At 35.3% G+C, this 27199-nt stretch overlaps 2 protein-coding genes across 2 annotated transcripts; both read right to left on the bottom strand.

Annotated features, from left to right (window-relative positions):
• Positions 1-923: 923 nt before the first annotated feature.
• Positions 924-8940, bottom strand: LOC131065395 (disease resistance protein RPV1). The gene is made up of 5 exons (XM_057999892.2): positions 8045-8940; positions 4260-5406; positions 3884-4153; positions 1986-3754; positions 924-1565 (listed from the first exon to the last, which is right to left on the bottom strand). The coding sequence occupies exons 1-4, from the start codon at positions 8242-8244 to the stop codon at positions 3005-3007; spliced, it is 2367 nt and encodes a 788-aa protein (XP_057855875.2). The 5' UTR covers positions 8245-8940; the 3' UTR covers positions 924-1565; positions 1986-3004.
• On the bottom strand, positions 8254-8583 carry LOC131876113 (probable 2' cyclic ADP-D-ribose synthase BdTIR). The gene has a single exon (XM_059220901.1). The coding sequence runs from the start codon at positions 8581-8583 to the stop codon at positions 8254-8256; it is 330 nt and encodes a 109-aa protein (XP_059076884.1).
• Positions 8941-27199: the final 18259 nt, after the last annotated feature.

Genomic DNA, 27199 nt, shown 5'->3' with positions numbered 1-27199 from the left:
CAGCCATTCTCCTCTTGCTAGACTAAGGAGGTTTGGTAGACTGATAGCCACATATTCATTTCTCAGTCAAAGTATGCCAAGAGCCTCCTGGATAAGTTTCGAATGCAAGATTGTAAACTTGCATCTACACCTATGGAGATAGGGCTCAAATTATCAGCCAAATCAGATTCACTTGTATTGTATGAGTCTTCATTCAGACAACTAGTGGGCAGCCTCATCTATCTCACCGCCACTAGACCTGACATCAGTTATGCTGTGAGCTATATTTCTTGCTTCACGTCAGCCCCAAAAGTTGAACATTGGGTTGCAGCAAAGCGTGTGCTTAGATATGTGAAGGGCACTCCTGATTTTGGCATTCTATACAACAGAAACAAAGATCCTAGGCTGGTTGGTTTCACAGACTCAGATTGAGCAGGTTGTGTTGATGACAGAAAGTCAACTTGTGGGTATGTTTTTTCAGCTTGGGTATAGGTGCAGTCACATGGACCAGCAAGAAGCAACATACAATAGCTCTTTCCTCGACCGACTTGAACTAAAGGGTCAAAACCCTAGTTGAAAATTGCAGAAACCCTAGGAAAATTTTCAACTTGCAAAAAAAAAAAATCCTCCCAGAAAGAGAAAAAGACCCTGCTTTAAAAAAAAAAAAAACAATTTAAAAAAAAATCTCTTCAATAAGACTTTCAAAAATTTTAATTTCCATGCTTTGTTACCAAGAAAAATAAATTGAATGAATGATTCAATCATCGGATAATTACATTGAACGATATACACACGTATATATAGAGGTTACAAGATGATGTTCTATAATTAGAACATAACGTTAAAGTAAAAGACTAGAGCTAAATGCTAAATTAAGCGTGAAAACTAAATTAAGCTTAAAAGCTAATTACATAAAAAAAGTAAATGACCATTAACCAAGGAACTAAAAATAGGTGACTAATATAGAATTAAATATTCTAATAATATAACAAATCTCACCATTACAATAATATGCAATAAACAATAAGTAACATTCTCCATGCAAGAGAGGCCATTCCAGCAGACTAAACAGGGCAATATGAAAGTGAAATTGCCATAATTTGTGTTTATACCACATATAGCCTCTCAGTAATTGTTTGTAATATATGGAGAATTTGGTGCTCTTGACCTTTCTTCACTGTTAACCTGAATCCCTTCTTCATTATTCCATGCTCTAGAAAAACATCTTCAAATTGCCTACTAGAATGGTAAGACAATATGTCATACGGCTGGGTGGTTACCATTGTGATTATCCATTCTCCTTGATGCATGTTAAATCCGACGCCATGACTATAAAATTTCTCTCTACAACAGCATAGAAGTGATTCATTTACATCTGCTACTGAAATAAGGCTATCAATCACAACCACAGTGCACACAATGACTGCACTCAACAGAGATCTTATTTTGTAGACACCAGTTTTGTCAGTATCAATTTCACTGACTGCATCGGTGGCAATACAGTCATAAAATAGGCAGTGATCTAAAGTTGACTCCACTCCAATTGATGCTTTTCCAATTATTCGAATACAGTCAGACGGCACATTCTGAAACGAAAAAGAAACAACTCTTAGAAATATCAAAAATCCAAAGCTAACTCTTTCTATTTACAGATCACTTACAACCTCTGTTCCATTTCATCTACCCAAGTGCATTTCTAAATATAGCAAAAAGTTGTCTACACAGCAGAAAACTTCTAATCCAACTCTTTAAGATAAAGAACAGTTAATCAATCTTATAAGTATCCCCTTTCCCCTGAATAACAAGACAGTTTCAAATTCTACTATTATTAAAAATTCAATTCCCCTGATTTGGTGGTGAGGTTTACATTAAAACTTATGAATATCTAGCCCATCTATTGAAATCAAAGTAAAATCCAAAACTGAAGGCCTATAAGGAAAATTTAAAATTCACCCTTCAAAGTGAGAAATATAAATTCCTGTTAAAAGGAGTCTTGAAATCCATACCTGCAACTTGGAAATGCAACTGCGTATTGTTGCATTGGAGCAATATGAAAGTTGCATTGTTTCTAGTAGATGCAACTCTTTAACACCTGCTAGGTTTTGTAGCTTCTCACAATTGTCGAATTCGATCCTCTGCAGGCAGCTCACTTGGGGAAGACTTGGCAGCTCAATTTTTGGGCATTCACTGATGCACAGCTCTGTAAGCTTCGTCAGATCACCAATGCCTTCCACTGTTTGCAATTCCCAGCAACGTTGCAGAGTTAGTTTAATGAGTGTTGTGGGAAGTTTAATGCTCTGCAGCTTCTCACAACTGTTTAACTCAATCCTCTCCAAGCGGTTCAATTCAGAAAGACTTGACAATTCAAACTTTGGACATTCACTGATTGATAGCTCTGTAAGCATTGTAAGATCACCAATTCCTGACTCTCTTTTCAGTTCTCTGCAACCTTGCAGAATGAGCTTGGTGAGTGTTGTTGGCAGCATTATGTTCTGCAGCTTCTCACACTTGTGAATTTCAATGCACATTAGGTTGCTCAGCCAGAGAAGACTTGACAAATCCTCAACCTTTGGACATTGACTGACAGAAAGCTCTTTGAGCTCTGTAAGATTACCATTTCATGCTACCAGTTGCAATTCTTTGCAACATTTCATACTTAATTTGATGAGTGCTGTTGGGAGTGTTAAGCTCTGCAACTTCTCACAAGTGTGAATTTCAATTTTTTGCAGGCAGCTCAAAAGGGCAAGACTCAACTCCTCGACCTTTGGACATCCTGCAATGGACAACTCCCTTAATGTTGTAAGATCACACATCTGCCCCACTGTTTCTAATTCTCTTAAAGCTTGCAGAGTGATTTTGATGAGTCTCGGTGGCAGTTTTATACTCTGCAGCTTTGCACATTCAACAATAGTAATACTCGCCAAAGAGTTCAGGCCTGTAAGACACAATTGATGCTCAAGCTCCCAGCATTTAATAATGCTTAATTCTACTAGGTTTCTGAGATCAGATAGTGGTGACACACTTTTCAGTTGTTTACAATTATCAATTGTAATTCCAGGGAACTGAGAGGGGCAAACCCAAATTCCTGAAGCCTTGAACATTCACTTATTTTTAGTTCTACAAGGTTCCCACCTTCACCTATTCGTGCCACTTTTTTCCAACAATTTTTAATTGTCATTTTTGCCAGGCAGCTCACATTTAAATTTGACTCCTCAAGCTCTGGGCAGTGACTGATGTTAACTACTACAAGATTTGTAACATCAGATGCTATCAACAGTCTTTTGAAATTTTCACAATTGGTAATCTCAAGAAAATTCAATGTCCATGTCCCTCTTAAATCCATTTCAATAAGATTTTCTATATCATAAATTTTGAGAAATTTAAGGTTTGGACAGCAAATTCCTGTAAGTAAAATCTTGGTTACAAATTTTTGGCTGCCAATCTGTAGATTTTCAAGGCCACTTAATCCTGTACTAGTCAACCATTGGTTATTCAAAACCAATTCTGAACTTAGATTGAAGTCCCGGATAAACAGACTCTTGAAGGTACTCTGCTTTTCATCATCATTAGAAGTCAGCATCCCTTTTAACCTTGAAGACCTAATATCTAAAGAGTGAAGATTTACTCTGAGGCGCTGTAGTAAAGACCAAGCTTCTATTTGCATGTGCTCTGCATCTAAAACAACTGTTTCTAAATTATTTGATACTCCCAAAAAATCTGGAAACTGTTCCAAAACGGTTTGACAAATCTGCAGCTCTTTCAATCGCGAGGGCACCTAAAATTCAAAATAAATTTGTTTCTAAGTTTGTAATTCTGTAAGCAATACTCAGAAACTGCCATAATGTATTATTCATAACGTGATAACATTGGTGGAAATATAATTTTGACCGGAGAAGAAAAATACCTGTACATTGCTCTGGCACAATCTTTTGAGATATCCCTTACTGATTCTTAAACACTGCAAGTTTTGAAGTGGAATCCATGCAGGGATGTCATCGCACTCTTCACTGGAAGTCATGTCAAGCTGAAGCCATAGCAAAGAAGTTGACCTCTCAGCACCACGATCTGATTCCCCCAGAAAATATGTAATTTGAGAACGCATGGACATGTCAAAAATGGAGTTGAAACATCTGCCTTTGCTTTCGGCAAGGATGTATTGGAATCCTTTCGATTCCTGCATTCGCCGAAAAGCAGCATTGATTTATGTTATATTAGGAAGTTAAGATCTGGAATAACACAGTTCAATTAACAATAATCCCTTTCAAAAGAGAAAGGCATACCAAAGATTGAAGTTCTTGAGGATGCCAGAGGCGAGAAGGATGGTTCAATTCATCTGCCATTTCTCTGCCCAAGTCCCGCAGGTGGTCATGCATTCTCAATATCTCCACCTCTTTCCATTTATATGCATTCCATCCCGACTGTTGTATTTCTTCAACTAGGCACTTACTTTTTAGTGTTTCCAGTGCATGTTGAGCGCTCCATCCGGAACCTTCCCACACTGCGATCGCCATACTCTTCCTTTGCTCAACAAAGAAGCAGGCAATATCCATGAAAATTTGTTTTTCCTCGTAGTCGAGCGCCTCTATGCTTATTTTAAGTTTTTGCAGTATGTCTCGAGGCAGGGTCTTGTGAACTTTATTCAATTCTAACCTCCAATAATGCTGGGTTCTACCACAAACGTGTCTGCCTAGAACTTGAAGAGACAGAGGCAAGCCTCTACACACATCTAAAAAGGCGTCAACTAGAACCTTGTACTCCAGATCTGGGTGTGGTTTGCCAAAGGCATGCCAACTGAATAGCTCTCTCGCATCATCCGTATCCATTACTTTTAAATTATAACCAATCATAATTCCTGCACTTATGAGGACTCCTACATCACGAGTTGTAACAATCACCAGACTGTTGACTGATTTATTTAGCATCTCCTTAATCAAAAGAGCATCTATCTGTTCCGTGTGATCAACATCATCTAGGACAATTAGGACACTTAAAATGTTGCTCTTTTCTATGCAATCCTTGATACAGCTTGTGCCATCCTCCACACTTGGAAAATTGGAATGATCTTCATTAAAGAGATCTTTGAGGAGTTTCGCTTGCAATGAAGGTAGCTCACCTCTCGAAGATGCTTCTTGCAAATCAAACAAGAAGCTTGCTCGATGATATTTTGAGCGCCTTTTGTTGAACAATTCTTTGCTGAGAGTTGTTTTGCCTACCCCACCCATTCCAAAAATGCCAACAATTTGAGCCTTTCCTTCACTTTCATTGCTCATCCTGCACTGGCTTTCAAAATCTCGAACAAGCCCTTCAAGGCACCCCCTTTCAAAATCCTGTACAAGCTTGGGAAGTCCTACTGGATATTTTGCAACATGTAATGATTTTGCCCTTTGTATTCCTCTTTGTACTGCTAACACTATTTGTTTCCAGCCCCTGAGATTGCAAAACAGGAGGATTTGATGAGAAAGAAATATTTGTGAATCAAAATATGGTAGAGAAAATTGATGAAATAAAATAAATTTCAAAATAAATAACTATTCAAATAATTATGTTGAGATGCTTTTTATTACGATATAAAAGTATTTCATGTGGTACTTCTGTACATATAATTGTTTTTAAGATACATAACTGACATATTATTAGAAATCAATACAACCAAAATATATATAATTCAATAGATATTATATCTTAAATAAAATAACTTCTAAAAATTTATACACTAGGGGAAGCATACTGGTAGTTATAGTTAACTTCGTGAGCCCACAAATCCTAAATTGTACATCGGATTTCAATGATTTTTTTTTGTTTTCTTCGTATGCGACTTAACTGCTTATAGCTATTATTCTGGCTTCTTGATAGTAACAATGCATGTTGGATTTGTTATGCGTACAAGGGTTATAAAATACACATTTCAAAGTGTCGCCTAATACCTACGTAAAAATGTCCCAATCATCGTGCACTTAAATTTGTCAACACTCGTACACAAATGTCCCAATAGTCATGCACAATGGGTCAATTATTATGGTCCAAAAATGCTAAAAAGTGGGTGGCTATTGGTACATATTAAATTTATTAATGGACTTTTAGTTATCATTTTTTATGGTTTCTTTAAAGTTAATAATTGGGGGGTTGGGTGTGCAAAGAATGAATGGTTAATGGAACCAAAGATGGAACACTCGCAGAGTACTCGGCGAGTTTCAAAAACTGCTGAGTTTTTGATCTCTGCAAGTTTTTACCACTTTAACTCGCAGCGAGTTTTTGCAAAAAACTCGCCAAGTAATTGCCATTTTTTTTGCAAAAACTTGGCGAGTTTCTATAAAAACTTGGCTAGACCAAAAAAAGAGGCCCAAACATGTCAAAAAATCATCAATTTTTGTTTTTTCAAGTTAGTTTTATTCTCTTCATCAGAATATATACATGAAATATAACATTTAAGTATCTCTTATACTTTAAGTTATATTTCATAGAGATACTTAAATGTTATATTTCATGTATATATTGGTAGGATGTTTGAGAGTGGTTTCAGATCTCTAAGAGTTATAATGCAAATTCTAGGTTTTAGAAGATCTTTTAATTTTTCAGACTTAGTCAAATTTCAATAATCATTATGCTCCTATCAACATTCTCTCACTCTCTCTATCTCAGTCACTTTATTTGCCTCGAATTTTAGACCTATCTATCTCCCTATCACTCTTCCTCTATCCCCCTCTCTACCACACTCCATCTCACTCTCTCCTCTCTCCCCCAAGATCTAGACCTATCTCTGTACCCCTCTTTTTCTCACCCTCAGACCCTGGCGAGGGGTGCTATTTTCAACCTAATTTTAATTTGCAGATGCTTGGTGGCAAAGTTGAGGTGGAAATACCACAAATCTCAAAAAATTTGCCCTCAGAATCTTATGTCAACCTTGTAGTTCATCCAGTTGTGAGCACAATTAGAGCTTGTTTGAAGCCATCGACACGAAGAAGAGGAGCAAGTTAGCTCAAAAACGCCTCAATGACCTTGTCTTTGTGCAATATAATCTTCGATTGTGCGTAAGGAAGGTAGAGGAAGTAGTAGGTGGTCCACTTGACTTGGATGATATAGATCCTTATAGTGATTGGACATCACAGGAGCAGCCTCCATTGTTTTCCGAGGATGACATCACTGATTTGGAGAGGCTATGGAGGAGGGGGATGGGTTTGGTTTCACGCTGGATGACATTGAGGAGGAAGAGGATGAGGATGAGGAGTCATTGCCCGTGCCACAAATAGGTGGAGACATAGCTTCATCCAGGATGGAGGATGAGCTAGCCATACCGAGCGAGGAGGCACAGTCACGCGACACGCCCACTATAGACTTCTAGGACTAGACCCTCTAGTTTTACCTCTCCCCTAGTTTTTGCTAGAGCTGGGAAGAGGAAGTTGTAATTGTAATTTGTAATGATGTATTTACTTTTGTTTTACAAAAACTATTTACTATTTTGCTTCCAGGCTTCCAGCCATCAGCATTTCTCATGAGGATGCGATTTTGTAGACACTTTGCATTTATATATATCTAGAATCAGCTTGTTTCTTTTGTGTTATCATTTATTGACTCATTGGATGCATCTTCTCATTAAATTTTGCAAAAAAAATGCATTTTTTATTAAATTCAAGTGTTTTTTTAAGTTGCCGAGTTTTTCGCTGAGTTTTTCCCAAGTTTTTCCCGAGTTCTTTTCCCAGGGGCTTGGCGAGTCGAGCAGAGTCGCGAGTAGTCCAACTATGAATGGAACTATATCATACAAAACTCTATATATCATATGAAGGTTTAAAAATCTGTCAGAAATTTCTATAATTGATGAAATTGGTCATAATTGTATCTGGATTAGATTTTGTGTTAGTTTTCTACATCAATTTTTCTGATCACACTCCTTGATCGTCATCTTTTTTTCACTTTTAGTACCCTATCCTCACACACAAGCTAATCCAAAAACAGTTATGACCAACTTCTAAAGAATTAAACTAAATTCGTATCTTACATTTAAATGATATAATTAACCCTATTTGCCAAAGGGAATATTAAACTAATTGAAAACTGGCACAAAACTTACTCTGAATTGCTGAATTGGTAGCCTGTTGTAAATGAAACTGATTGAAGGGCTTCCTTCCACTCCTTCAGCTTCTCCAGGTACCTACCCTTCTCTTCATATTTATTAAAAGCATCAGCATAGACTCCCTTTTCTATGTGACGGAGTTCCCATGGCTCCACTTGATAGAAAACAGGAATAATTTTGGCGTTACTTTCTAACATGAGAACCAGCTAAGCAAGACACCAAGGCGACTCTGCATATCCTCTGGAAAAGATAGCGATCTGCACTGAAGCAGATCTAATGGCAGTCTCAATGGTAGATATAAACGAGTCTCCGAGTTCCTTCTCTTCAGCATCAAGAAATGTCCGTATGCCTAAATTCTTAAGAGAATCGTAAAGCTGAATAGCCAGAGTATGTTTGACATCAGGACCTCTATGGTTGATGAATACATCGAACAACCTTGAAGACTCCTCTACTTTTCTCCTTTTCCTCACAGACTCAATTCCAGAGAAAGCATGAAGTTTCTTGTTCTGTTGATGAGGCGAGGAAAAGGATGCCATTGATTACAACTTTTTGCCCAGCACCCTTGAGGTAGATCGAGATTTATACTTAGTAGGAAGACTAGCAGACTGAATGGCCTATACGAGTAACTTTCCTTGCAGGGGTAAGGAAAGTGCTCAGAAACTAGGAGATTCGTTTGGCCACTAATAAAAAGCAATAATCACAGAAAGTTGAAAGAGTTGGCGACTTCCAGCAGAAGGAAAGAACCCAGAAACTTGCAGCAATAGGAAAGGAAAAAAGACCACTTATGAGTCTGTGATATTCGATCGATCAAAAGTAAAAGGCTAGCAAGACAATAATCATTCAGTGAATCTTATAAAGGGCCTGGAAACTTCTATAGAAGAAAAAGTTGACAAGAGAAGAGTCGAACCTTAAAAAGGTTGGAAAACAGCTGAACTTAAACTACACGCATTAAACAGCTTCGACTGTTCAGTGGCAGTTGTGGGCCGTTCCTTCCATGATATATTATTTGTGTACGTTTGTATTTAAGCCCAACATCTGCCATCTAATCAGTCAAAGCTGTTTAATGTGCGTTGTTTAAGTTCAATCTTGGGAAAATTCTTAAGATTATAATAATTAAACGAATGTTGAAAGAGATGAAAAACTTTTAAGAGCTTAAGATTATAATAATTAAACGAATGTTGAAAGAGATGAAAAACTTTTAAGAGGATAATAATTAATTATATGAATATTGAAGTTAGAAAATTTTATAGACAAAAAAATTGTCAATTCAATAATTAAATGAATGTTAAAAGAGTTTGGGAAATTTTTTATAAAAGAAAAGAATTATAATTTTTGAACACTAGTTTACATTTAATTTTTTATTTTAAATATTTGTCAAAATGTAATTTATCTTGTATATTTAATTTATTTAATTCTTTGAGTAAAATTTCAATGGCTTGAATGAAATGGACTTTATATACATCATAATAGTCATTTTTTATTGTGCAATGGTAAAGTAATTAATATGAAAATAAATTTGGTCTTTATAAAATTACATTCTTGACAAATTATTTTGTCTCTTTGAATGATATTTCTAACGCCACTCAATTAATTACACAAAGAACTTAGCACAATGTATCTCTTGTTAGTCTCTATCACAATAAGTCGACCAATCAATTAAATGAATGTATTTTTTCTTTAAAATTTAGATAGTTTTTTCTAATTAAATTAAAATAGTAATAAAAATATTTCTTATATTTTATTGGTCTTTATCAAAATAATTTATTAATAGAAGAATACTCGCATTCTATAGTTTTTATATATTTAAATAAGAGTAGTGAGTTAAGTAAAATTAGGGCTAATTTTTAATTCCATCCTTTAGATCATGTTTTATAAATTTGTAAAATAAATTTTTGAATAAAATTTATTAAATCTATTTGTTTAAAGTGAAATATATTTATATTTAAACTCTTTTTTCTTAATTATAGTTACATCATCAATCTAATGAATGTATATGAATATGCCTTTGATGATATTCACAAAATCCTTTACCACAAAATCTCCTATTTTTAAAGGGTGTAGCAATGACAATTTTATTCTAATAGTTTGTTATATAAAGAAATATATGATTTGTATATTACTAAACAAATTCTAGTATATCTCATCGATCCCTTCCATTTAATCAATCAAATGTTGTAAGCACCTTCAAATTCAAGCTAATTTTTGAAAGCATTGGTGGATGGTATTTGACCATAAACCACATGGAAACCTTGAGGTTCCATTGTATTTATTATGAAAATTATGGGTTGAGTTTCAATTGATTTTAAAAATTAATTTAATATGAGATCAATTCAAGGTGGCAACGTGCCACACAGATATAGTGCATAAATTAAAATTGAAAACTAACCATTGGACCTCTACTTGCTCCTCTTGTACCCACCATTCTTGTCCCAATTCGTCAAGAAGGGGACTACTTAGTACCTAGGAGCATGTTAAATAGACTCAAAGAAATTGATTGGCCAAGCTACCCAATATTTAGTCGAGGCTGGTAGAGAGCATGGGCAAAATCCACTGGTTGTAGCATATCCATTTTAGGGTCTACGCAGAGGAGACATTCCTATATAGTTTGTTGTAAAGCAATCCAACTACTTCTATACACGTCTTAGCATATCCATTTTAGGGTCTACTTAGAGGAGTCATTCATATATAATTTGTTAGAGCAATACAACTATTTCTAAACATGTATGTAAATATGTGTGTACATGTATACATTATATATATATATATATATATATACACATACACATACTCGTGTTCTTCAAAAACATATTAATTAATGGTAGTTGTTATATACATTATTGTTATAAAAATACACATAATTGTCAATATTGATGAAATGTTATTACCTTGAAGGCATACCCTTATATGAAGCGGACGGGCTATTAGTGCATATGTATGACTGTCCCAGCCTTCCTATGAGTGCAAGAAGATTGAATGGATTATCTCTGCTCATCTTTTTTTTTGGCCATTTTTTTTGCTGTCGCTTGCCTATTTTTCGCTGACGCTTTTTTGCCTCATATTTTTTTACTGCAATTTTTCAACCGCTTGTCATCATTGCGTTGTGCTCTTTAACTCCGACGACGACTTTGGAAAAAGCAGAGCTATTTAATAATTTTCTTTCCCTACACATTATTTTAATCTTCTTTCATGATGGGTATTAATTTATTATATCTGTATTTTTAGCTTCACTTTGGTGAATGCCATTTACTTTTAGTGGTTCATTTTATATTTGTTTCTGATTGAACATTAGAATATGAAGTGATATGGTACATGTTGTGCTATGTTAATCGATTGTTTGATCTCTCTTTTTAAAATTTTGCTACATATTTGTTAAGAATTAAGTTAAATTAGTTTATATTAATTTTGGATTCTAGACTATCTAATATTTATTAATTATTAATATATTTATATTAGATATTATAAGATATATATGTATTAAATTTATATTTATATTGTATGTTATATAATATATAAATAATATATTATGTATATTATATTATATTATATTATTTATTATATCTATATTTAGGTTATATATATATAATATTTTTGGTAAGTAAATAGTTGCTAAGGGGCAACACAAAAGATCATAAACTATTCAAGTCTGGAACCAAGCTTTCACAATATAATACCTATAATATAATACCTATCTTCTATTCCACTTATAACCATCTTCCCTATAGTCTAGCCATATACAAATATCGTGTTATCAGCATAAACACTATTGCCAATTAGACTATACAAAAATTTGGCTTCCTATCTAGATACAACAAAAAAACAAAAACCCAAACCGAGCCAAAATGTCCACCATGTCTGTCTTTAACAACATTTTCATTCTTCATCCTTCTTTCACATTATATATATTATATTATTTATTATATTTATATTGTAAATATATAAATATATAAATAATATTTTAATATTTTTTTTTAATAATTAAGTGTTGCTAGCGGGGTAGCTCTCCATATTGATTCAGAAAAGCCAGTTGCATCATTAGTTTTGCTACATATTTGTTAAGAATTAAGTTAAATTAGTTTATATTAATTTTGGATTCAAGACTATCTAATATAAATTAATTATTTATATATTTATATTAGATATTATAAGATATATATGTATTAAATTTATATTTATATTGTACGTTATATAATATAAAAATAATATATTATGTATATTATATTATTTATTATATCTATATTTAGGTTATATATATAATATATTTCTGGTAAGTAAATAGTAGAAATATATTTAGGCTCAATGGTAGAAATATCTTAAACTTTGTCTCTATCTCTACTAGCCTATCTATAGTCTTATGGACGAGCAGTCCTTCATTAGAGCCTACAAAACCAAGGAATTCCTTGGTGTTGTAATGCTCTCACTCCTTAAACAGTTTCCAAGATTTTTCCATTTTCACTTTTTCTTTTTTATTCTTTGCATTCAAATCCATTTGTCCAAGCATTATTCTTAAATCAGGCACCACTTTTATTTCGTCCAACTCCTCACAGACTGCTAAGTAATGTTCTCTGTACACATATCTATCAACTGCTCTAACAAACAGTGTCAAGAATCTGAACAAACAGTGTAAAAAATTTTCTTGAATATTTCATCGTCGTGGACATGGCCACCTGCCCAAAGATCTTTTCCCAAAATATTTGACAATTCCATAAGATCTTTCTCATTTTGTCTGTTGAATAGGCATCCAATTTGTTCTTCAAGCATCACATCTACACACCTGCATCTCACTCCGAGGCCTTCTGCTATGATTTGCGCTTGCTTATTTTTAATCGGTGAAGAAAGGAAACTTTGCAAAAAAAAAGCCAATAGTCTTGTCTCTTGAAATAGCCATTTCGGTTTTAAAACAGATCTCGAGGTTCATCTAGACAAGTCATTTTGGCTGTTGGTAGGATAAGAAACTAGAGAATGATTTCCGCATTCATCCTATAGCTTCCACTTCAATCGATGCTCATTAATCTTTAAGATAATCACCCACATCCACTCGTTCATTTAGAGTTTATTCAGTCATCCAATTTTTTTTGTCCTCCAAAATCTGAAACCCAAACGGGCAACTTTCCTTATAAATGCAATGTTAAGGAGCTCGATCATTGAGTGGATAGAGTCAAATCCAAGGAGGATCTCATTACTATAAAGTGACTTTATTCATCTAAATATTCCAAGTGTTGGTTACACATTCCTCATTTTCTCTTCGACTTTTTAGTTAGTGATATCCAAAGAAATCTTGGATACAGATATGTAATTGTCACATTCTTGTAAAATCCATATGAAGTATCCGATCTTTTATTCTTGACGTGCGTTTGGTTTAATAATCTTGGTTTGCATTAACTTTCTGACACATTGTCATGCATATATTACTTAATTCCTAATAAATATATTTTAACTAGGATATATAATATTTCTTTCTTTATCATCCGATTGTCTTGTTCTTTCAAAATTATTTCCTTTAGGGCCGACCAAATGGAAGGATCCGAACCCATCACTTTGAGCTCCATCTGATCCACACCATGATTTGCTAGGTTGTCAGGTGCCATATTTATGTCTCGATAAATATGGGTAATTGAGTAATCTCCCAATGCCTCTAGTTGTTTCCAAGCCATATCCACCCAACCCTTAAGTTTCCAATTTGGCATGACTTTCCACCCAACCCTTAAGTTTCCAATTTGGCATGACTTTTTTGATTAGGGCTTGTATGCATAGTTGGGATTCTCTCTTGCTATCAATATTCTTTAGATTTTTAATTTGCATAGCTTCAATCCAAAGACCAATGCCTCCATCTCAACCTCATTGTTAGTTAGGGGTTGTTCAATATTTTTTTGAAACACATTTACCATGATCAACTCTTATAATGCAACCCACACCAGCTTTAACTCTTAGAATGCAACCCACACTAGCTTGATTTGGGTTATCTTTTGCAACCCCATCAAAATTTAGTTTCCATCTATTAGATTTTGGTGTTGTCCATTTCACATCTTTCTTGCTTTGTTTTTAATCAATTATTACAATTTGTGGGTGTTTGAATTCCTTCTAGTTATTTTGTATATCTTCATTCCATCTTGATAATTTTGTGTCAGCTTTCACTTTGCATTTTACATTAGCAACTTTAATGATGTTTTCTTTGATTATCTTAATAATCTCCTCTACTAGTTTTTGTGTTTCTTAGAGATTCTCCAATTTCTCTCTTTCCATATTTTCTTCATTTTGGAGCATCTAGGGTGTAAGAGAAATCTTACATTACCAACAATATTATTTAAATTTTCAATGAGGACTATTTTTGGTAGGGTTACTATTTTTAGTAAGTTTGCATTTCTGCATGTATGGACCAGAAAATTGATCTTAAGAAGAAGAATGGAAAAACAATGTTTGGAGAAAGAATCATCTCAATATCATGTATCGTTTGGGAGATATTTGTGTTTCAAGGCTCAAAAGTCCTATAAAAAATATTCATTTGAATTTTGCACCTTTGAATAATCAAATGGGACGAGGGACCTCAATGAATGTGAGATTAATTTTGATATGGGGAAAACATGGTGTAGATCTCTTCAAGATCTTCAATTAAAAAAGAGAGGCTCAATCTAGTTTCTAGATCAAAAGATATGGCCTCCAGAAGTTGTTTTACTTTAGGAGGAAAAATAAAAACTCTCATAAAAATTCTCAAAATACTCTAGTAACTGCCAAAACCCATTTTGGGCATATTCTCAACATATAGCACAATAAGAAAAAATAAATTAAAATTGATCATCTTCAAAAAGGGGGTTTACACTTCCCAAAACATTCCAGGGTGGTTAAACTTCCCAATATAAAGAAGACAAATGGAGGTTATATAGGACAATTCCAATAATGTAGATGGTGGCTTTTGCTTGCAAATTATTGTAGTGAGAAAATCCATGTGGCCGTAACATGTTATTTTCTTGAATGTTGTAATTAGGGTTTCCTTTCTTGCATTTTCTGTTTATTTCTTGGTCGTTTTTGTGTATTTAGGTTTGTAAGGAGAGTACCCTTCATCAAGTGGTATCAGAGTAGAATTTCCAGAGTGTTTAGACAAATTGTTGAACGTGAGACATTTTGTACTAGGATTGTAGTTGTGGGTCTGTGAGAAAAGAGAGAAAAATGCCTCCACAAAGGGATTGTGGTGGAAGAAATGTTGGTATGACAAAAGAGGGTTGTAGGGCCCTCTTGAGACAAGTTCAAGCACTGCAAAAGGAGCTATGTAGAGGAGTTGATATTAGGGAAAGGGATGAAAGTGAGGATGAATTTGAAGAAGAAGACCAATTTGAAGAAAAAAATGAAATATCCAAAGATCTTGATGAGGTTAGGTTTTTGAAGGCTATTTCTAAGATTGGAAAAAGGCCAAAGATTGAAGATTCCACATTTTTTGGAAATCTTAATCTTGAAGAGTTGATCGATTGGATCGATGATATGGAAGAATATTTTGAGTATGTAGAAGTGGGCGATCCTAAAACGGTCAAGTTTGCAAAGACTAATCTAAAGGTCATGTGAGTATTTGGTGGAAATAATTTCAACTAGAGAGAAATAGAAGAGGATAAAATAATAACAAGATGGGATCAAATGGTGGACAAATTGAAAAGACAATGTATTCCTATGACTATGAGCTTGATTTGTTGAAAAAGATGCAAGGGTTGAAGCAAGCGGGAAAAAGTATCAAAGACTATACTTGTAATGCCCTGCCAAAGAACCCTAGAGGATACGAGCATAAAACACATAGAATACATAGATTTTTGTTTTGAAGTATGCAAGAGCGAAATACATGTCATAAGAAAGAATAATGCTCAAACCTCAAGGTAAGGTCAACTATTCATCAATCGACTACGTACATGCAGAGGCTAAACTCTTGAAATTCAATCTAAACTAACTCAAGTCACCTCTAAGGGTCCCCTGATGCCGCTACCTTCACAACACATCCGAGACTGGACCAAGAACTCATGACCAAACTAGGAAGTGACTAAATCAACCTTTAACACTATACCAAACACATCAACATTCATTTTAAAGAAACAATTGAAATGTTTCTATAATAACATCATGATACATCAGGATTAGGGAAGCACAAGAGATCATATTTTGTGCTCAATTCCAACACCGATGAATGTAAAGCAATTTACTAATCCATATCAATATCAATTATTACATCCATCTCTAATTGGAGTGTCCAATATGCAATTACATAATTACATTGCTCTAAATACATTACATAGTTTACAATTGTAAGAAACGAAGACCAAGAAGGGAAATAAGAGAGCGATGAGATTAACTCTTGATGTGGATCCTTGAAGCCAAGTCCTTTGATCTCCAATGATGGTTGGCAACGCCACTCGACCAAGTGGAACCTCAGTGTTGGCAATTTAGAGGAATCGATTATGTGTTGCATTGATGTTTCTCATTGATGTCAACACGAGTTGTTTTGCTGTCTACCGGGTTCTGGTAGAGTGGTTGGTCTTTGATGATGATTAGGAGATTTGTCTCCGGTATGTTACGATTGGTGGAATTGGTTTGTTTTGGTCATTCATACTGTTTAGATGCGTGTCACATTCAGTTGGTTCAGGATTTGGTGATCCAGAAGTTATCATATGTTCTAGTAAGCCTTTTGGCTACCGGTAAGGGTTCTACTGGTAGAGCTTCGTTGAAGATATTTTGATGGATTTGATAAGTGGTGTTGGTGCGGCTTCTAGAAGGTTCTTAGGATGTCGATGGTTATCGTGTTCATGTTCTAGTTGATCGATGGTGTTTTTATTTAGCACCAGACCTATTCTATCTTATTATGTTAGATTATGGACCGATTTATGTAACGTGTTGGTGGATGCTCTCGATGCATTACCCGCCGGATTTATTGTTTGGTTAATGTTGTTTCGGTCTTAGGCCGACTTGGTTTATCATTGGTTTGCGGGTTTATGTAATGGATTTATTGTATTATCGTTTAGGTGGCCGACCTAATTGTTTAGGTCTCGGGTTGGTATAAATATGATGTAAGATCTCTTTGTAGATCATGGTATGAGATTATGGTTATGGAATTATCTATGTGCCAATAAAGTTATAATCATATGTAGAAGGTTTGGTCGATCATAGGTGATCAAATTGGGTTTGTGTAAGAGGTTTAAGACCTCCGGCATTGAGCTTAAACTAGAATTGTATTCAGGTATAGGAGATGCTACACTTGCAGTTCAATCTTCATTCTGGATTGTAGTCCAATATTTTCTGTAGTCAGTGGGACTCTTTTTTTGATGAGCAGTGTGCTCTAGGCTGTTGGGCTTCCTGCATGTGTAGGCCCGTTATTGTAATATTTATTCATTTGATTAGTGGATAGATATTGTGGGTCTCTAATTTTACCGTGGGTTTTCCTCATTGAGGTTTTCCACGTATAAATCTATGGTGTTATGGTGTTTATCTGTGTGGTTGTATTGTTACTTATTGTTATATGCTTTTATGTTTACCAATTGCTGAGTTGTTGTGTTTATAAGGTAAAATTTAATCATTCCGGTAGAACACTGATTCACCCCTCGCTCTTAGTGTTCTTGGATCCCAACAATTGGTATCAGAGCCTGGTGCCTTGGAGTAAGCCTAATAGCTTGAGGATGATCCTGTATCCAGAATCTATGGAGATAAGTTTGAGGAAGGAACTTCAAGTAGCTCTTGAGGACTATGATGGTGAAAGGTTGAGGAACATGAAGTTGCAAGATGAGCTGAGATCTATGAAAGAATTCATTTTTACTCTACAAGAGAGGTTGTCATCCGCCCAAGCTAAAAGGAAGGAGCTTTGTGATCTATTACAAAATCCGGATGATGAAGAGAAGAATGCTTTAAAGGAACTATGTCAGAAGCTGAGTTAGGAAAATGGTGTCATGAAGAATGAGTCAAGAAGGAGATTGAAGATTGGAAGAAGAATGAAGAAAATCTCGCTACATATCTGAAAGATAGATCTGATAAATGCATTAGGTTGGTGCATGAGATTGATATATTGAGAATTGAATTGGTGCAATCTCAGAACAATGAGCTGGAGTTGGAGAGAATGGTGACAGTCCTAAGAAGTGATTTGGATGCTGCAAATGAGTACAAAGATAAGTTCAAGGTTAGTTCTGCTAAGCTTGATGAATTATTGAAGAATCAGAGGGACAATGAAGACACTAGAGTTCTTGGATATGAGCATGGTGAATGCTCCGGTACTGCAAATCAAGATGTTACATCCAGTCAGAAGAACAATCAGGAGAATCTACTAGACAACTGGAATTAGAGGTCATCGGTAAGGCAACCCAATGCAAATAAATTTACTGGTAGATGCTTTGTTTGCAATAAGTTTGGTCATATGGCAAGTCAATGTAGAAATAGAGTCAATCGGAATAATAATTCCAGTACCGGTCAGTATTTTAATTGCAAGAAGTATGGTCATAGGACAACAGATTGTAGAATGAATGTGAAATGTCACGCATGTGGAAAGTTTGGGCATATGGCTAATCAATGTAGGTCAAGGAATATTTAAGGTTACAACAAGGCAATTTAGAAAAAACAATGTCATTTGTTATAGATGCAACAATGTAGGACATATTGCTAGATTTTGTAGAAGCAAGAACCCACAGGCAAGAAATGATGAGAAGGGAAAACAGAAGGTTAATGATATTCGGAAGTAGCATGAGAAGAAGTGGGTTATGAAGTTTGAGGATCAACTGACATAATCAATTGCCCTAGGTGTTCATTCGGCTGAAGCACATACCTTGGTTACTCAACCGACAGAGCATAATGTTCTTGCACAGACAGGAAACTCATCTGGTATCTAAGGCATTCGCCTTAGGGGGAAGCAAATTAATGAAAAATCTTGCATTGCCCCTGGTAGTGCTCTGAAAGGTTGTTTTAGATTTTGGAGTAGTCAGTTTGAAGGTTAACCGACGAAGATTTGTTGGATCTTGGATCTGGTTTGGTATATCGGTAATTCACTTTATGAGTTATGGTTTGGTCATACATTTACAATTAAGTATTTCAAAATCTTTGGTAGTGAATTGGAAGTTTGATCCTAGATATGATGAAGGAATATTTCTTGGTTATTCAAATTAAAGAAAAGCATATAGATGTTATAACAAAAGATTGTAGAGAATTGTGGAGAGTGTTGATGTCAAAGTGGATGAGCAGTACAAAGGTCAAATCAAAACTTATGAGAGAGAACTGGAAGTGGAAATGATCATAGCTGGTCCGATAACACCTATACCGGAACAAAATGTTGAACCAGTTATTCCGGCAATATCATAAAATTCAACAGTAACTGAAGATCAAAGAAGAGAAACAGAAAGTTAGAAGACTCTTAGGTATGTAAGGTTGAATCATTCAGAAGAACAAACGATTGGACAAGGAAAAGGTTGTCAACTGATGAGGTATGCTAAATTTCTTTAATTGAACATCGATAGATGAAGCATGTGTTAGATAGTTCAAATAACCAGAAGACAACTGAGAGGGGGGGGGGGGGGTGTTGTATCAGTTGTCACAGATTGCCGGAACCATTAGCAATTAAACCTTTAATACTGGAACCCAAAACATTAATACCAGAATAGCAGTTAAACCAATTAAGTAAAAACAATAATCACAAATTTAAAGCCATCCACATGACACCAAGATTTATATGTGGAAAACCTGGTAAAGGGAAAAACTACGATGAGAAGCCTACCCACAGTCAGATAATACTTCTGCAGTAAGTATGTGAATTACAATTGAGGGGCCTGCACTTGCAGAAAGACCAACATCCCAGAGCGCATTGTTCATCACAAAAGGAGCCTCACTGTCTACATAGAAATCCAAACTACAATTCGGAGAAGTGTTGAACTGCAAAAGATAACATCTCCTATGCCCGAGTATAGTTCCGGTTAAGCTCAATACTAGAGGACTAAATCCTCTTATATAAACCCAATTCGATGTCCAATGATCGACCAAATCCTCTGCCTAAATGATACTACATTATTCGTACATTAAATTCCTTGACCATGACCTCTAACCATAACCATGATGATCTACAATGAGATCTTACATCTATATATACAAACCCTCGACCATAAACAATTAGGTCGGCCACCAGATAATAAACCAATTACATAATTACAAACCATGTTGGCCTAATACCAAACAAATAATATCCAACATATAAGACATCTCGGAAATACATCGAGAGGTCCAATCCACACATTACATTAAAGCTGGTCCACAACCTAGATCAACCGAGACCTTGTATAGGTCGACACGCTACAACAATGATCTCCAGCTGCCAAGTCTCAAACATGATCACCAACATCCCGAAACTCCACCAGAAGTTGCACCAACACCACTTATGCAATTCATCAAAGATCTTCATCAAAAGCTCTACCGGTGAAACCCTCGCTGGAACCAAAAACTAAGCTTCTAAGAAATAATGATAGCATCCGATCATCAAACCAAAACCAACTGACCAAATATGAGCATGAGTATCATGAGCAAGCCAATTCCATCACCAAACTATCCCAGAGCCTACTGGATCATGCCGAATCCAAATCAACCAGAAACCACTCAACCTATCGGGACCAGAAGGATGCCGATAAAGCATCCAAACAACTAGTTATGTCATCAATGACAAAACATCAATGCAACACATAATCAATTCCACCAAATGGCCAACACTCTCCCCCTTTGACATTGATGGCAACACTAGATGTGAAAAACATCTAAGTATCAAGAAATGCCAAACAAGTCTCCCCAATGGATGACAACCAACAATCTCCCATATACAGCTCTAAATGTCAATATCTTTCCCTTTTACTTTTCTTGTTCATATCTCTCCCTCTGACTTTTTCTTTTTCTTTCTTTGTCTTTTTTACATCAATAACTCTCCCCCTTTGACATCAATGCCAAAATCTGACAAAAATATCAAAGCAAAAACATAAATCACTGAATCACAAAGCTGACTACTCCCCCCGAGCAATAGGATCCCACATCAGTGCCATAATGAATAGTATCTCTGATAATGCATGTTAGACTGATGCCAAACCGCATCAATCAAGTCTCCATCGAAATGACAGAAACTCCCAATCTTTCTCTCAGGTACTCAAATGATTCCTTGAGCAAAGGTTTAGTGAAGATATCTGCAATTTTCTGTTTAGTGTTCACATAAACTATTCTAACTTCATTTGCTTCCACCTTTTCCTTCAAAAATTTATACTTGATAGATATGTGCTTTGTTTTAGAATGAAATACCGAATTCTTTGATATATCAATAGCAACAGAGTTATCACAGCGAATAACTACTGGTGCATCACAATCCATTTTTATATCTTTCAACATTTGCTTCATCCATAAAACTTGTGTACAGTTAGTAGCGGCAACAACATACTCAGCTTCAGCAGTAGATAAAGAAGTACATTATTATTTCTTGCTGATCCATGAAACCAACTTCTTTCTAAGAAAGAGTGCTCCATCGGAAGTGCTTTCCGGTCATCAACATCTCCAGCCCAATCAACATTTGTATATGCACATAAAGTAAAGTTATCATCCTTAGGGTACCACAAGCCATATTCTGATGTACCTTGCAAGTCTCTAAAAATCGTTTTCACTGCAATCTCATGATTTTCTCTAGGATCACTCTGAAATCTTGAAACAATACAAAGAAAATTCATAATGTCAGGCCTAGTTTGAGTCAAATAAAGCAGACCTCCAATCATAGACTTGTATCTTGTAGGATTTATTGGTGCATAAACATATTTTCTTGTCAATTTCTCACTTGTAACCATGGGAGTACTTACCAGTTTAGAATCTCCCATACCAAATTTCTTCAACAATTCCTTAGCATATTTAGTTTGACAAATGAAAATACCTTTGTCAGTCTGAGTAATCTGCAAACCTAAGAAAAATTTCATCTCACCAATCATAGACATCTCAAATTCTTTCTTCATATTCTTAGAAAATTTTATGCATAACTTATCTTCACCTCTGAAAATAATTTCATCAACAAATACTTCAATAATCAGTATATCATCATCAATGATCTTATAATATAAATTATTGTAAGCACTGCCTTAAGTAAAACCAAGCTTCAAAAGATATTTATCGAATCTTGCATACCAAGCTCTAGGTGCTTGTTTCAATCCATATAAAGTTTTCCTTAACCTACAAACCATATTTGTGTCATCTGATAGTGAAAAACCATCAACTTGCTCAATATAAACTTCCTCATCAAGATCCCCATTCAAAAATGCACATTTAACATCCATTTGATAAACATTGTAGTTTTTATAAGCAACATAGGCAAGAAATAATCTTACAACTTCAATCCTAGCTACAGGTCCAAAAGTTTCTCCATAATCAATTCCTTCCTCTTGAGAATATCCTTTACAAACCAATCTAGCCTTATTCCTTATAACTTGATCATCCTCATTCAATTTATTCCTAAAAACCCATTTAGTTCCAATTACATTTTTATTTTTAGACCGGGGAACCAAGGTCCATGTGTCATTTTTCTCAATCTAATCTAATTCTTCTTCCATATATTTCAACCAATATTCATCTTTACATGCCTCAATTACTGATACCGGTTCAACTTGTGAAATTAAACATACCTCATTAGTTGCCAGGCTTCTTCTTGTCATCACTCCATCGCTCTTATCCCTAATGATCTGATCTTCTGAATGATTCAATTTCACATACCTAGGAGTCTTTTGACTTTTTGTTCCTCTTCCCTACTCTTCAGTTACTGTAGAGTTCTTTGATACTGCCGGAGTAACTGGTTCAACTCTTTGTTCTGGTAAAGATGCTACCGGTTCAGATATAATCATTTCCACTACCGGTTCCTTCTCATAAACTCTGATTTGACTTCTATTCAACTCATCTACATTGACATTATCACTCTCCACAATTCTCTACAATCTCTTGTTATAACATCTATATTCTTTACTTTCATTAGAATAACCAAGAAATATGCTTTCATCACATCTAGGATCAAATTTTCCAATGATATCATGTCTCCTGATATAATATTTAGTACCAAAAATTCTGAAATACTTAACTGTAGGTATATTGCCAAACCATAATTCATAAGGTGTCTTACCGGTTTCTCCTTTGATATGTACTCTGTTCAATGTATAAACCACTGTGCTCATTGCTTCTCTCCAGTAGATATGAGGTAGACTAGCTTCCATCATCATTGTTCTAGCAACATTTAAGATAGTTCTGTTCTTCCTTTCCACAATTCCATTCTCCCGAGGTGTCCAGGGAGTAGAAAATTGTCTTCTTATACCATGCTTCTCACAAAAGTTATTAAACTCACCAGATGTGAATTCTCCACCATGATCTGATCTCAAACATTTAATCTTTAATCTTGTCTCAGTTTCCACTTTAGCCTTAAAGATTTTAAACTTTTCAAATGCTTCAGATTTTTCTTTTAGAAAAGTAACCCACATCATTCTAGAATAATCATCAATGATTAACATGAAATATCTATCACCTTGAAATTTTTTAACTCTAGCAAGGCCACACAAATCAGTATGAATAAGATAAAGAACATCATTTGATTTATCTTATATACTCCTAAAAGAAGTTCTGACTTGTTTACCCATTTGACATTCTTTACATATCAGATTATAAGGTTTCATAATCTTAGGTATATCTCTAATTGCCTTAGTTGAACTGATCTTCACAATGCAATCAAAATTCACATGCCACAACTTTTTATGTCATAGCCAACTCTCATCAATATGTGCAATCAAACATGTCTTCTCATTGGAGTTTAAATGAAATATATTACCTTTTGTCTGTGTACCGGTTGGAATCTCCAAACTAGATCTGTTAATGATTTTGCATGTTCCATCCTTGAATTGTAATTGAAATCCTTTATCTACCAATTGTCCTACACTCAAAAGATTATGTCTTAAACCTTCAACATAATAAACATTATCAGTATTGTTCTTACCATCCAATGATATAGTTCCTTTTCCTTTGATCATACATACTTTGTCATCTGCAAATCTAACTAGACCGCCATCAAATTCTTACAAAGATAGAAACTTCCCTTTATCTCCAATCATATGATGTGAACAATCGCTGTCAATTACCCATTCATCCTTGTCCTCAATTTTAGCAGCAAATGCCTTCACTTTCAGTGCCGGATCATCTTCCTTGATAGCTAGGAACACCCATTCCTTCCCATTATCGGATCCACTAGCAGAGTCTTCTGTCGGTTCATCATCAAAATCAGTAATGCCTTCCTCATCCGCTATGTAGCATGATTTGTCTCTGTTTTTTTTGAACTTATACTTGTTCTGATATCCAGGGTTAGGGTTTAAATGATCTTCTAACTCTTTCTTCAAATCTTGAATTTCTGTCAGGACATCTAGATGCAAAATGACCAATCTTATTACATGCAAAACATTTAAAAGGTGTTTTTCCTTCATACTTACTTCCTACCGGTCCTTTAGGTAGTCTTCTATAAAATAGTGCTTCAAGTTGCTCAAAATCATCATCTTTTCTCTTCATATCTTCTAATTCCTTTGCATATAAAGTTTTCCAATCTTGCTTACCGGCTGTAGATGCAGATGCATGAAAAGAAGGTTCAGTCTTCACAACTCCAGAAGGTCCAAATTTTTCAAGCTCAAAAGCAGATAGTTTCCCAACCAAGGTATCTCTGTTGACAGATGTATTAGCCAATGTTCTCAACTCATTAATAGCAGTAGCCTTCATTTTATAAGCCAGTGGTAGGGCTCTCAGGATTTTAGAAACAATTTCATCTTCGTTCAGAGTTCCACCACAACATTGAATTCCCATAACAATCTCATTTACCCTTTCCATGAATGCAGTAATCCTTTAATCTTCTTCCATCTTCAGGTTTTCATATTTCACTTGGTAACCATCAAGTTTAGCAATCTTCACTATAGGGTCACCTTCATTAAGAGTCTCCAACTTATCCCATATAGCCTTTCCAGATGATTTGTCGGTTAATCCCATTATTTGCTGATTAGAAAGTGCACACAAGATGGCTTCTCGTTCTCTACAATCATTCTCAAGCTCCTTGTCCAAGTTTTCCGGAGGAGGATTGCCAGATCCTAGATTATAGGATGTGACACCATTCTATGTGATCTCCCAAATCTCCTTGCCAAGACATCTCAGATGAGTCTCCATCCGAATCTTCCATACTTTGTAGTTTGTTCCATCAAGCCTCAGAATATCCCTCCGAAAGATAGCTCTAGGAGAATTGGATGAACTTGAATTGTTAGTCGCCATAGAATCTTCCCGAAGCAGTTAGACTTTTTGCAGAGAGGACCAAAACTTTGATACCAATTGTTAGACAATTCAAATAACCAGAAGACAACTGAGAGAGGGGGGTGGGGGTGAATTGGTTGTCACAGATTGCCAGAACCATTGGCAATTAAACATTTAATACCGGAACCCAAAACATTAATACCTGAATAGCAGTTAAACCAATTAAGTATAAACAATAAACACAAAATAAAAGTCATCCACATGACACCAAGATTTATACGTGGAAAACCCGGTAAAGGGAAAAACCACGATGGGAAGCCTACCCACAGTCAGATAATACTTCTGCAGTAAGTATGTGAATTACAATTGAGGGGCCTGCACTTGTAGGAAGGCCAACAACCTAGAGCGCACTGCTCATCACAAAAGGAGCCTCACTGACTACATAGAAATCTAAACTACAATCTAGAGAAGTGTTGAACTGCAAAAGATAACATCTCCTATGCTTGAGTACAGTTCCGGTTAAACTCAATACCGGAGGAATAAATCCTCTTATATGAACCCAATTCGATCTCCAATGATTGACCAAATCCTCTGCCTGAATGATATTACATTATTCGCACATTACATTCCTTGACCATGACCTCTAACCATAACCATGATGATTTACAATGAGATCTTACATCTTTATATACAAACCCTCAACCATAAACAATTAGGTCGGCCACCAGATAATAAACCAATTACATAATTACAAACCATGTTTGCCTAAGACCAAACGAATAATATCCAACACATAAAACATCTCAAAAATATATCGAGAGGTCCAATCCACACGTTGCATCAAATCCGATCCATAACCTAGATCAACCGAGACACAGTATAGGTCCACACGCTACAACAATGATCTCCATCTGCAAGCCTGAAACATGATCACCAACAACATCCTAAAACTCCACCAGAAGTTGCACCAACACCACTTATGCAATTCATCAAAGATCTTCATTAAAAGCTCTACCGGTGAAACCCTCGTCGGAACCAAAAAATAAGATTCTAAGTAAACAAGATAGCATCCAATCACCAAACCAGAGCCAACTGACCAAATATGAGCATGAGTATCACGAACAAGTCAATTCCATCACCAAACTATACCGGAGCCTACCGGATCCAAATCAACCAGAAACCACTCAACCTACCGGGACCAGAAGGGTGCCTGTAAAACATCCAAACAACTAGTGTTAGCATCAATGACAAAACACCAATGCAACACATAATCAATTCCACTAAATGGCCAACAACATGTAAGGATGGATGTTGGATGAAAGCTATGGAAGAGGAATTGGATCAAATAAAATGTTATTGAAACTAAATTGGTTTTTAGGAATAAAATTGAATGGAGATGGTCAAGTTGTGAGGAAAAAGGCTTGATTAGTTTGCAAAGGATATTTTTAGAAGGAAGAAATTGATTATGTTGAATCCTTGCTCCGGTAGCTAGGATTTTCAGGTATGGTTTATGGTTTATGATGATTTTACACTATGTGCATATTCAGATGTGGATTGGGCTGGAGATATAGGTGACTAAAAAGCACATCCGATGGAGCTTTCTTTCTTGTAAAGAAAATTGTTTTATGGATCAGCAAGAAACGGTCATGTACTTCTTTATCTACTGCTAAAGCTGAGTATGTTGCTGCTACTACTAGCTGTACAAAAGTTCTATGGATGAAGCAAATGTTGAAGGATATAAGGGTAGATTGCAATGAACTGGTAGTTATTAATTGTGATAACTCTATTGCTATCAACATATCAAAGAATCTGGTATTTCATTCTAAGACAAAGCACATATCAATCAAGTATAACTTTCTGAAGGAAAAGGTGGAAGCAAATGAAGTCAGA

Source organism: Cryptomeria japonica, chromosome 5, assembly GCF_030272615.1.
Source record: "Cryptomeria japonica chromosome 5, Sugi_1.0, whole genome shotgun sequence".
Lineage (NCBI taxonomy): Eukaryota > Viridiplantae > Streptophyta > Pinopsida > Cupressales > Cupressaceae > Cryptomeria > Cryptomeria japonica.
The sequence above is the reverse complement of the archived record's forward strand: the minus strand, read 5'-3'. Positions and strand labels throughout refer to the sequence as shown.

Excerpts from the sequence above, each read along its gene's own strand:
- LOC131065395 (XM_057999892.2), bottom strand. The coding sequence starts at position 8,244 with ATGTTAGAAAGTAACGCCAAAATTATTCCTGTTTTCTATCAAGTGGAG. Across the intron at positions 5,407-8,044 it reads TACCAATTCAGCAATTCAGA|GGGCTGGAAACAAATAGTGT; the intron begins GTAAGTTTTGTG and ends TTGCAATCTCAG. Across the intron at positions 3,755-3,883 it reads TGTGCCAGAGCAATGTACAG|GTGCCCTCGCGATTGAAAGA; the intron begins GTATTTTTCTTC and ends TTTGAATTTTAG.
- LOC131876113 (XM_059220901.1), bottom strand. The coding sequence starts at position 8,583 with ATGGCATCCTTTTCCTCGCCTCATCAACAGAACAAGAAACTTCATGCT.